General features: G+C 39.1%; 2 protein-coding genes across 5 annotated transcripts in view; both read right to left on the bottom strand.

The window, feature by feature from the left end:
• The window catches only part of srek1 (splicing regulatory glutamine/lysine-rich protein 1), a 29,447-nt gene extending 16,750 nt beyond the window's left edge, over positions 1–12,697 (bottom strand). The window contains exons 1-11 of one of the 4 annotated variants that reach the window (XM_040156954.1): positions 11,652–12,697; positions 11,035–11,156; positions 10,544–10,659; positions 10,312–10,458; positions 8,744–8,922; positions 8,454–8,584; positions 8,244–8,355; positions 8,047–8,151; positions 7,480–7,551; positions 7,159–7,273; positions 593–4,511 (exon numbers count right to left, since the gene is read on the bottom strand). In XM_040156954.1, coding sequence (XP_040012888.1) covers positions 4,344–4,511; positions 7,159–7,273; positions 7,480–7,551; positions 8,047–8,151; positions 8,244–8,355; positions 8,454–8,584; positions 8,744–8,922; positions 10,312–10,458; positions 10,544–10,659; positions 11,035–11,065 — 1,176 coding nt within the window. In that variant the 5' untranslated portion in view covers positions 11,066–11,156; positions 11,652–12,697 and the 3' untranslated portion in view covers positions 593–4,343. Of the gene's footprint in view, positions 1–592; positions 4,550–7,158; positions 7,274–7,479; positions 7,552–8,046; positions 8,152–8,243; positions 8,356–8,453; positions 8,585–8,743; positions 8,923–10,311; positions 10,459–10,543; positions 10,660–11,034 lie in introns of those variants that run through there. The other 3 variants (XM_040156955.1, XM_040156957.1, XM_040156956.1) reach the window with 3 other exon arrangements.
• The window catches only part of erbin (erbb2 interacting protein), a 47,865-nt gene continuing 47,163 nt past the window's right edge, over positions 12,014–12,715 (bottom strand). Inside the window, exon 24 of the mRNA XM_040158091.1 lies at positions 12,014–12,139. Within this exon, the coding sequence (XP_040014025.1) occupies positions 12,014–12,139 (126 nt within the window). The remainder of the gene's footprint in view (positions 12,140–12,715) is intronic.

Below are 12,715 nucleotides of genomic sequence, written 5' to 3'. Positions count from 1 at the left end.
ACCTACTGAGCCACAGCCGCCCCCTTAATAATCTTCTGATTTCACTGTGGCCTCACAGATTCAAGGCATCCTGTGCCAGATGCAATTTGGGGTCAATTTTCCACTGGCAGCCAGATCCAGGGAGCTTGGCTTTTGTCTCATGGACTTTAAACTTCTTAATAATTTTAACAACTGTGATCACAGGATATGAAGCTGCTTGGAGGTGGTCTTGTAGCCTCTGCCTTGAACATGCTTGGCAATTATTTTCTTCCTTATTTCCTCAACTATCTCCTTTTCTTTCTCCAAACAATATTCAGTGTGGTGCACACAGTGATACCAAGGGGCACAATGAGGACTCCATTTAAATAGGCTGAATGAATAAGACTGAAGAAAGACCTCTCTGTGACACTGATTATAGACAACAGTCTGCTGAAAATATCAGTACAATCCAATTATTTATCACCACTCCTAAGGGGTACCAATCATTTTGTCCAGGCCACTTTAGAAGACCTTTCTGGAATAAGCAGGAACTTAGCTCTTTCCCACAGCTTCTGTATGTGGCAAACCAAAGGCATGCAGGTATGCATAACAAAAGGTTTTAATGTCAACACTTTTCAGGAATAATGGAGCATTGTTTCAGTGAGGTGTGAGGGTACCAATACTTCACCAACACCATATTAGTTTAGCTTGTTAACACGGTGACATTTGCTACTTTGCACGAAACAAAGTACAGCTGAGGCTAAGTAGATGTAAACTAAAGTATTGGAAACATTCAAATTTTGACATGATGCCAGAGATTCATGAAGTCAATTTACAGCTCATCCTGAGGAAAACATGAATGTTTGTACTAAATGTAAATGCGTAAAGACCTAAACCAGGAAATCAAAGGTTGAGAAAAATTAAATCAATAAGCAGATCATTGTTCACTTGGTGGTATGACAAAACAAAGAAACTAAAGCAAAACATCTGAATGAAAAGTCTCTTTATTGAGTGTTTTTGAAAACAGCAGATATACTGTTTCAAACTGAAGAGGATCGGATAAATACGTCCAAGCTCTTCACAAACGGTGTTACCAGATCTTTACATCAACTGCCCGGTCCCCCAGCGGAAAATCATGAAACATGTTTCTACAGTATATACTATATGTAGTGGATACACTGATGTAAAAAAATAAAGTTCTTCACATACTGTCAGTTGTGTTGGAAATGCTTTTTACTAAACATTATCACAAGTCCACGTTCACCACTTCAAACTGAAGCCTTGTCAACATAGAAAAAAAGGCGGGAAAAGAAAAAAAAGGACTGTAAAGTCAGATTTGTAAAAGAAAAAAACAAGAGGAATTTGGTGAAGACAGCCATAAAGTCCTAAAGTATCCTTTTACAGTATAACAAGTTTTCATAGAAACTGATGTCAATTTGGGGCCAGTTTAGAGATACATTTTTGACACAATGTATCAATCAATCAATACCAGCTTTGCTAATACCAAAAATGACAGAAATAAATCAAAAGAATCCACAAAAGTCCCATGAAGGTTCAGCCTATTCCGCTATTACAAAAGACAGCTGACAATACTTTAAAGGGACTATATGTAAGTTTTTGCTATCCCTACATAGCCAACGTTAGCATTAACAGCTGTTTACTCACCAAGAACTTCAGCTATTGTTGTGTTCACAAGAGGTTACAATACAACAGCTCTTGGCGCGTAAAGGAATTAAGTTTGATGCTGAACTCACAACGTTTCTTTTACAGTGGTAAGTAAACCGCTGTTAATGCTAACGTTGGCTTTGTAGCGATAGCAAAAACCTACGTATATCGCACCTTTAACATAACATCTCGGTTCCAGCAATTCAACATCCGTAACAATAAATTCAGGATGCATCTGTCCATAAGTCTCCATATTTTATTAGAATATGCTGTACAATCTATGTCTAGGCACTTTTTGACCCTTCTGTGCTTTCAAGCAGTATGTTGTTCAGCCTTGTGTAGATGGCCACTGTGAACTTTAACTTTCTTGAGAAAAATGAGCCAACAGACATTCTGCACACCACCATCATTTTACAGTATAGGCCTGTATTGTGTTATACAACAGTAAATTGTTTTTTTCCCCCTCACAGTATTACAACAAAAGACAGGAAAAGGAACATGATACATTATGATCTTTTTGAAACAACTGGTTATCAGAAATATAAAAAAATGCAAACATGTACACCCACAAAACAAAATTAGGAAATAAAGCAATGTATTCATGTTGACCAAAGGAAAAATTTATCTTTTTAGGATAGTATTTTAGAGACAGGCTCACTGAAACGTTGTACTCTGCATTCTCATAATTAAAACACTTCAAGTCATAAAATCAACACCGTACATTTTGCAGGACACCCCAGTTCCCAGATGACAGAGGCAAATGGTGCAAAACTGGGAATAAAGGACACTTCACAGACCTTGTAGTTCACATTTTCCTTAAACAACACAAAAAGGGCAAGTGAGCATTTCAACATCAGAGATCTTTTCACCGTTCCAGTGTTTTTCACTCTTTGATCAAGGAACATGTATTAAACATGTAATGTACCATTTTTTCACACTCAGTAAATAAGTAAACAGAATATGGGAAGTTCCTGTCTCAACCACACCAGGGTCACAGCAGCAGAATAAGAACAACACTTTAAACTGACGAAACCTCAAAAAGTGAGAAGTAAATTTAATTTTCACATCAGTGTTTCATAAATTCAATGACATGAAAGGAGAGGTCCTAGGTTTTAATGAACATTTTAGCTGGCTAATGAATAGAGCTGGTTTAGTTGGTAAAATAGTTTGTTTTAACGGGTACTTCCTGGATTATATAATAAATCATTATTTTACAGGAAGTATTTTTTATTTATGTTTTGACATATGCAACTGATGCAACATACAGTATCAAGTACTTTTTTGGGCTGCATTACTCTCCCTGAAAACCGTGGCCATATGATATATGAAAGGCCATGTAAGAAACCTAACTGGGGGCCCTGAGACACTTACTGAATGTATTAGAACATCCATAAAATCAAATTCTGCTGTTCATATTTTACTCAGTTACCAATGAAACTGAAGTCACAGTCAAACAGAGCCAGACGCAGATTGAGCTCACAGTATGATAAAGTTTTACTGCAGTTTCTAATTGCTATAGAGTTCTAATAGTTTGCATTAAATGCTGCCTGAGGAGGTGAATAAAGCTTGAAATGTGATGCAACCCAGAATAGCTGCCAGCTCAAGCCTTTTTTGTGCTTTTAAGTGCCTGCATTTGAATGTACAGTAGAGCGCAGATTCATTTTTATCACTTTTCTGCATTTAGCAACTCCTCTTTGTTTCTCCGTTGTGATATTTACTTAAAAAAACCCTACTTTTCCACTGATTCTCATGCACCGCAGGCATGTAGGCCTTGTGTAGTAATTACGGTGAATGTCAACATTTTAAAATCTCTCTACCATTGAAAACCATTGCAGTTCTGATCTCAAATAAATAAAACATAATTTAAGACGAAAACATTTTGTTACTGATTATAGCAGCATATTGCTATTTGCAATACTAAGACAAAAACATTTTTAAGGAAATGTCATATATACTACAGCATGACATAAATAATCATTATAGAGGCTTGAAATGCTTTTTGGACTATTGAAGTGTACGGTCAGGGTGTCACTGAAGGAATGGAGAGAAACATTTTAGGACCGATCTGAAGTTAAAACCAGTCCTGTGGGACCTCGGCTTGGTTCTGGCACGACTTTTCTGAGAGAGCTCCAGAAGTCGTGGGTAGGGAGACATTGTTGATCCTGTGGTGACAGACTATGAATAGTCTCGTTAGCTATGCAGCTGGTACGGGCCTGCAGAGGTTTTTCTAAACTGCTGGTCCAGGTGTTAGTATCTACATGGACACAATACAAGTGCTTGGGTTATTCAAGCCATGAAGGGCACCGCACAATATGTCCAATATTGTGCAATCCAGTTCAATTAGATTATAATGTACAGTTTTTGCTGAGGTGCTGACTCCCCCATACTGTAGTTTCTGAGCTTGCAGTGTTGTATTGTTGTGTTACATTAAAAGTTTCAATATCATCAACTGGCCTGCTAAGCAGAAAAGTTGGGGCTATCTCTGCTATGCTGAGTGCTCACTTGCACTTTAGGTGGGACGCTGAAAATGAGTTGAATTACAGGATCTGTGTGTTGCCAAGAACGTACTTTATCAAAAATCAGGTTCTAAAACAGGAGACGATGATGGGGAAAACACACTGCTGTGAGTGGTTATCCGGTGTTTATGGATGTATACGCACGCAGTGGGTGTTGATGAGATCATCTGATGGAACAGGATTCGTTTCCGTAATGTGTAACAGTCACTTGGTGCCGTCTGCACCCATGGAGGCGTCCTCCTCGCTGTGAGTCTTGTAGCTGCCATTGTGCTGGACGCAGGGCGATGGTGTCATGTCCTCACTGGGTGTGGCTGAGTCTTCTCTGTCACTTTCATAGTCTTCCTTTTCTTCTCTGCCATAGTCCCTTTCCACCTGGAATAACAACTCATTCGAATGAGTAACAGTCAAACCTAGACAGACAAAAATATCAGAGTGAAAACAAAAAAATGCTCAGGTACTAAGAGTAATACTTAATAATAGAACATAAAAATAATAATAATAAAAAACACAATTGTATGCCAGTGCATTTTCACCAGAGTCTGTCAATTAACACAAGATCCAATTGTCTAGTATCTGTTAGTATTTTGTGAGGGAAGGAAGATTTTTAATTAGTTACATTTTTTCCTTTCTGAGGCTACCTTTAGGCTTCTCGATCAGTTTGATGACCGTAATTCATCAGTAACAGACCCGAGCCAAGGAGAGCTAGATGACTTGATTAATCCCAAAGGAAAATTGCGCTGTTACAGCAGCCAAAACACACATAATATGCAAAGCCAACAATGTAAGGAAACTCTTGAGGTAGATAAGAAATAATAAAAGCATTAATAACTGAAATCTTAACTGGAACTGAACTGAAACTGGAAAAAAAAAAAAAAAAATAGGACAACACTCTAAATCTCTTTATGCACAATGAGAGGGCCTAGTAATATTCTGTATGTGGTTAGTAAAGCCAGAATGTACAAGCCCACGTGAAGGGCCAGTTTCTCAATAGCCTAAGCTAAAGGCCAGTACATGACCCATCCTGCAGTAACTGTAAGAAAAGTTAAGGTTGAAGGTTTTCTCATGACTTTCACTGTATATTACTCTTCTCCTGGATTTCTCTCCTGGATTTTTGATTTTAAAAACACAGAACTCAGGACAACGAATCATATAATGACAATGATTTTATGGCATTCTTTCAGATTTATTATATTAAGCTCTGATCTGATCTTCATCTACACACAAAGTGTAGACAAACACAATGTGCTTAAGCTATTAACACACAAACATTTACAATCTTTCGTGTCTTTATTAAATACACTCGTTAAACATTCACATTGACTGTTGGAGAAAGTAGTAAATCCTTGGATTTAATGCCTGGTCGAATTTCCATCGGCAGCAATAACACAAGTGCTTTAGGTAGCTGTGGATCAGACCTGCATAACGTTCAGGGGGATGTTTGTACCATTCTTATGAGGTTAAGTACTAAATGAACTTTAGAATTACTCAGAATCGCACGTGTTATCTCTTATTTTGCTGTTTTTCTAAATTTAATTTGATTCTAAATTAGTTTTCTTCTCTAGCACTTGATTGTGACTGAAGGACTGAGACTATGATTTAAATTCTTTTTTAAATTGTTATTTCAACTCAGATGAATTGTGATGAGATTGTGATTCTGTTTTCGATTGATACTGCATGGGCGTATGGTAAATCTTCTGTGAATCTGAGAACACTGAAAATTCTCCACGAGTGGTTTTACCTGGTTCATCTTTTCCAGTTCTGCTGTAGTCACTCTTCTAACACAACACTGCGTAGGACACACATACAGGCTCTCTCACACAGGCAGCTCAGAGTTTAGTGATGTCCTGAATGTAAAGAGGGGCCTGCTTTTTGCAGTGGGAACAAAGACCCCAGTGCTACTACAATGCAAATGTCTACACTTTCCTCACTGCTCTGCAAATGTTTTTAAATTCCCACACAGTTGGGATAATTGCACTGTGTGAGAAAGGATCAGTTCCTACAGCAATATCCAGCTGTTTTTTCATACAAGAAGTGCACAGTAAAATGTAACTTACCTTGATGTGTGGAAAGTTTCTAGTTCTTCCAAATTGAAAATTAAGCATCAGTTGCCGGGAGCCCTTCATTTTAAAAAAAGTGCGCTTTGGCTTATACGTCTTTTCCCATTCTTCCCTTAAAATATTTAGTACCAATCCCCTAGATTTTATTTTAGCAAGGAGCAACAGTTAACTGACTGCACACAGGATTTACCCGTGACAACATACTGTATATACTGTGCGCTAATATTCTTAAAGAAATACCAGTAAGATCACAGCAGTTCATTTCATTTGTCTACTTGATTTATCTATACTTGTTTGCAGGTAACAAACTTTTTTTTTTTCCATCGACACAAAAATAATACAGGCTATGCTTTAAGTGCCCTGTTCGTTGCATTTCACCTCATTTATGTCCTGACCTCTAAGTTGCAAAGAATTTCATGGAATCTTTTCAACGCTGTGTTACTTAGATAACTTCTATAACGACAGACAAGCAGGAGCAGGAGTAGCAATACTGAGTGAAATTATATTTGAATTTTTTTATTTTTTTATTTTAATGACTTGTTTTTAGTTCACTCTTCAAATACCTTACTAAAGAGATTTGTGCTGTAAAAACGTAGCTGCATTACTGATAATTAAGGGCGACAATAATTTAGGAAACTGCTCACAAATTGCATCCATATCAGCTGACAGGTGTTTATCGAGCACTTCTACTAATCATACAGCATTCATTAAGGGAGGAAAACAAGGTCACTAATAATGTCTTCCTCCTAGCACACTGCTGGAGGGGAGCTCCTTCCGCTCCTCTCTGCCAGACACTTCATTTTTCTCTTCATGCCCGAGAAAGGTTTTTGTGCGACAAAGCTCGGCTTATTAAATTATCAGTAGTGTGACAGTTTCATTTGAGATTGGTCAGTAGTTTCTACGTCAGCGAGTATCAGCACAAAGTATTTGGTAAGGCTTCCCGAAGTGTGAGCCTTTATTACCTTCATTGGCTTGGCCTTGTTCTTTATCCTGTCCTCGTCTTTGCGGCTCCTCTTCCTTGATGTGGAGCGTTCCTTTCTGTCCCTGCTGCGCTCCCTCCTCTTGTCTTTCTTACCTCTGAAAGAAGCCAAAGTAATGAAAGTGACAACAAGAACCAGTCACAATCTTGCAGACACCAAATTCTTTATAAATATTTGCGTACACATGACCGTAAGTTCACCTAGAAACATTGAAATGACATAGGACAAACACAGGAACCTTAAACAGCTCATTCTTTACAACATCTCAAAACAGTTTAGCATGATGAGATCTCCTGGATTTACCGTTTTGGGGAGGGAGATCTGGCTTTCCTCCGAGGGCTCCTGGATCGATCCTTACTCCTTCTCCTGTGGCCCCTGATAACAGCACATTAACTGGATTAAATACATTTTTGGAGACAATGTGAGCTACTTACGATAAAAGCAGCAGTTTGTCAGGAAGTGCATTACCATTAAAGATACAAAAACATTAGAGGTCAAAATCCATAGCTGTATTATAGATAAAACAACTAATTGTATTAAAAGGTTTAGAAAAGATAGTATGGTGTCAGACACAGACAGCAGGAGCCGAATTCAGGCAGCTACTAGGCTCATTAAGAACCTGGGGACCGCTACTGCCAGGGGCAGAAATAACAGCGTGGCACTAGTAGATCAGATGTGATTTTCTTGATAATACAGTATGTTATTACCTAAATTATTCCAGGTCTGTAGTATATGTAATTAAAATTCAGCAGCAGATGGTGCTGCACATGCAGCTTGGCTCCAGGGAATTAAACAGCATTTGGACTTGTTTCAAAGTAAAACATATCCTTTGAAGATTAATGCCTTTTAATTTGTTTGTTCACAGCATACCTTGAGCGACTACGACTGTGTCTCCTGTCCCTGGAGCGAGACTGCCTCCTGTGGCTGCTTCGGGAACTGTGGGAGTCGCTCCTGGGCCACGACCTCTGCGATGGCCTACTCCAACAGTAGGAAAAAATGTCCCTGTCATCATTTGATCACAACATCAAGAGACCAAAATCTCAAAACCCTGACTATTAAATATGCACCTGTGTTTCGAATGGGACCTTTTCCTGCGCGTTCTTGAGTGTGAACGGGAGTGTGACCGCGAGCGCGACCGGCGTGACCTTCCAGACTGACTTAAGGATCGCGTCTTCGTGTCTGTTAGAGCAAGAGCAGCAAACTGGCAATAAGAATCTAACACAGCTTCATTGTTTTTATTAAACCCCTGATGCATGTTACAAATCGAAATGCTGCACCTGGTTCTATGGCAGCAGCAATGGTGGACTGGGCCTCCCTCACCCTCTTCATCACATTTTCTAGCTCCTTAGCAGCAGCCTGTGGCGTCAGCTCTGGGGGTTTCACTATGGCATTATTGGAATGATTAACCCTGAAAAACATCAAACAATATCACCTGACACAAACCACTAGAGGGTTTTATGCTTTCAAAATTACACGGATCATGACAAGGAACAAATTTGTTTCTTTCATTTACAGTGTTTTATGCAGGATTTGGCTGTAGAATGATCTTTTAACAAAAAGTACATACTTCAGGGGTCTGTCCCCAAACATGACTCCATTGAAGGTCAGGGCTCTGGCAACAGACTCTTGCTCAACAAACTCTACGAAGGCGAAACGTGTCGGCTGTGTCTCATCTCCAGCCATTCGCACAAACTTTACATCTCCGACCTGCTTGAAGAACTCCAACAGCTGCTCTGCAGTTGTGGTCTGTGTGAAGAAAAATGTACAAATTGTAACGCCATAATGTTGGCCGGTACACGTCACTGGGAGGAAAAGGTTCATTGATGTGACTGACAGCATATCATGCTGCACTTCACATCACTTTAAGGCTTTATTTATCTTCTCTGGTTTTCACAAAGAGCTTGTGAAGAAAATGGCTATGAGCAGTATTAGTGAGACTTTAATCGGTGCCCATCTGTGATGAACTGTGATGGGACAGCTACAGAGGATCTTGCACAGCAAAATGAATGAGGGAAATTGTTGTCGAGTCAAGAGGATTGTTGCTGCTTAAAAGGATATGTCTGGTGATATACTATATTTTTCCTCATTGTTAACAAATCCCATTAAAAGACCAAAACCAAAAATGAATTCATCCTGCTATCAAGTATTGTGTTGTGTATCTTAAGCCTGATATCTCTTATTCTTCTGTGCTATAGAGCTCCACCGTTGTCCAAAAAACTATTTAAACACATCAACGAGCCACACTGTCCCCAGGCTAACATGCTCCTTCATGACGATGAACATGGGAACTGTTGTTCATCTTGAATCAATCTCACATACACTGTCCTGCTGCTGTAAATACTCACTAGAGCATCTAATCTGTGGCCGAAAACAGTCGCCAACAAAAACATTATTTATTCTGGTTTGAGTAACATAAAGTTGGGTTAAGACCTACAGTGCCCAGCTGTTTTAGAAAATGATTTACCCCTTTTTTTTTAAAAAAAACCAAAACCATAAATTTGTGACCTCTTAAGTCTTCAATCGGAATAAATAGGCTTAGGGCTGTGAGCTACAGACACAGTAGGTAAGTCAGGAAGGATTGCTACACAGAATAATGCATTGTTGATTTTGGTCTTTTCATAGGATTTGTTGACAAATACAAAAATATAGAATATCAACACCCTTATTGTTTAAGTGTTACTAAGTTTCAATCAGGAACTATCAAAATGTATGAAATATATAGTCACTAGCACAACACACATTTTTACCACTTTCCAGTTCATAGGTATCTGGGAAAATACCTGCATTTACATACTGATGACCTTACACGTTACCACGGTTACCTCGTACAGATGTTGGCTGACTAAAGAGCAGATCAGCAGCCACGCTGAGCAGAGGAATCCTGCTTTTGTGCTTTTGTTTAGTCAGGCTTTTGAATTCGTAGAAATATCACAAAATTTATTGTCTTATGTTGTTGTGCTCTCACCCCAAAAAATTACATGGCGACACCACAGAACGGTTGCGGCATTCTCACCAGCCTACACAAACTGGACCAAACTGGCAAACACACCAAACTTTGTTTAAACCACAGCAAATAGGTAAGGTGTGAACACAGCCTTAAGAGTATATCTTATAAAAGATTTGACATTTGGTTACCTGTGAGTTTAAGTTGCCAACATACACAGTCCTCCTGATTTCATCGATTTTTGAGGGATCCACATTTCCCATGAGGGGGGGCTGGGAGTGCACAGATGCTGTGGGGTCAAGAGTGGCTGACATCCGATTCACTAACGGGAGGTTCAGCTGAGGGTGTATAACACACACGGGTTTCACCTACATGACAGAAAATTATCCAAGACAACAAGAGAGCTATAAGATGCTGACTCACATTCTGAAGTGGAGCTGGAGTAGGAATTGGTAGCAGTCCCCCGCCAGGAATCAGACTGGGTACTGGAGTGACAGGTGCCAATAGTGACAAGGCCTTGGCCTCTTCTGGGATTTTCCCTGCAGGACAGAGGCAGATATTAGTGAAGGCAATAGAGGGACTCTTCTCTGTCTCCTCTATGTCTGCACAATTATCCCACTGTATTCTAGAGAGAAAGAGAGCATACACTTCCCCATACAGCTTACAAGTGTGCTACTGTCTACTCATGGTATACTGGAGACCGAGCATCCTTACTTTGCTGTTATTAAATTATTCTTCTCAGTCAATTTGAATTATTCTTTTAAATGAAGTGCAAAAATCTTAACTTTTTTCACAAACAAAAGAACACTGATTTTGTCCTTGGTCTCTTTTCATAGATCAAAAGGGAAAAAAAAAAAAGAAAAAAAAAAAAAAAAGCACAATGCAGAGAATCAACACTTTGATGCATGGGTCACCTGTACTGGAAACATATTGGTCATGAACCATACGATATCAAGCATGGGCGCTTTTCCGTGGGGCGATCGTTTCGCAGTGTTGGAAAGGTGTGCAACACAAGACAACCCCAATGGCTGCATCACTAATAGCACACAGAACATCAGATACAGAAAAGAACAACAATTTTAAGAACTGTAGGAAATGTTAGCCAAGACTTAGCTATAAAAACAACGAATTTAGGAATTTTGCTCATTCCATTCTGGATTAAAATCTGCTGGAGAAGAGGTAATAAGAGACAAAATAACTACAAATTCAGTTCATTATAGCTGGAGGCACTGAGCATGAATGACCATTTTTGTAATACGACAAGTTTCCTAACACTTCTAGTGCTAAGAAATATTTCAAAACAAACAACGACGCAAAACATTAATGCATGTGTCACGAATTTCCAAGTTCAAAGAGAAAATGATGTTAAATTGATCATTTCTGTGTTATTATTAAATACTCAACATCCACATCAAAGCTGTAGTGTAGTAATGTGAGGGGAAAACTCTTAAGTCACTCCAGATCATAAGTGCACATAGAATTTAAGCTTCTATTTTCAAATTAGGTACAAATTTTTATTACTGGGTCTCACTTTTGTAATGTCTAGCCCCTCACTACATCAACGGGAGTAGGAGACAAGAGAGTAAAGGGTTAGTGATCCTCCTAGCATCCCATGTGTAATACACATCCCACCGGTATGCCGTAGCAACCTGGACAGAATTCAATCACACACAAGCTGCAGCTGTAGCAGAAAGAGAGAGGGGGGTGGGGGTTGGACAATAATCAAAACAACAAACCAAAATAACAAATATAAACACAACGCTAGAGATAAGCAATACTGTAGTTTCTAGATAGAGACAGTAGAGAGTGGACAACATGGGAAAGTATGAAAGGAAACAAACCAAAAGAAAAGAAAAATAAATAAAAAGAGACAAGGTGTCCATCTTGGAAGGTTCAGCGGGCTATTCTCCTGGTCACATTCCCCCTTGAAGGCTGCGTTGGCCCGATCGGGGATAGTGGCTTGGAAAACAATGCCTGACTCAGGCTAGTGTAGTGTAACAGCTGGGCCAGTCTAGTCATCTGATATGCACACATAATCACACAGAAAAAACATACAAAACCAAATTAATAAACTCAGTAGCCATCCAGCACCAAGTCACGTGGACAAAAAGCATCAAGTTAGAGGTGATATCATTTTTGACTGTACACAAGGGAACAACAGTGGCACCAAAGGGGAGGAAAAATTAAAGAAAAGGAGCACCAAAAATGAAAGAGAGAGAAAGGGGATTACGTTAGCTGTGTTGCCATTGATTTATTTTGTAATGCCCATAAAACAAATAACATTAATGGCAGTTTTTGGTTTTTTTTAAATGGAAAATACACAAGCTACTTGTTCCAGTCTTTACAGTGAGGTTAACCTACAATATTCAGTGTCTTGCAGCTTCAAAAACATTCAACATAGCTCTAATGTTTTCTGTAGAAACCACCTTGTGACACCAAACAGAAACCCTGGTGGGCCGCTATAAGAAATTAGCTTGCTAGGGATTTAATGAGGTGCTACAACCGCTCACCTGTGTCAAATACTTGTGACAAAAATGACTAAGATCAAAACTAGCCATTTGCACAACTTGCCAATTTTCCACGTGAATAAAAAAC

Source organism: Xiphias gladius, chromosome 20 (assembly GCF_016859285.1).
Source record: "Xiphias gladius isolate SHS-SW01 ecotype Sanya breed wild chromosome 20, ASM1685928v1, whole genome shotgun sequence".
In the NCBI taxonomy this organism is placed as follows: Eukaryota; Metazoa; Chordata; class Actinopteri; order Istiophoriformes; family Xiphiidae; genus Xiphias; species Xiphias gladius.
The sequence above is the reverse complement of the archived record's forward strand: the minus strand, read 5'-3'. Positions and strand labels throughout refer to the sequence as shown.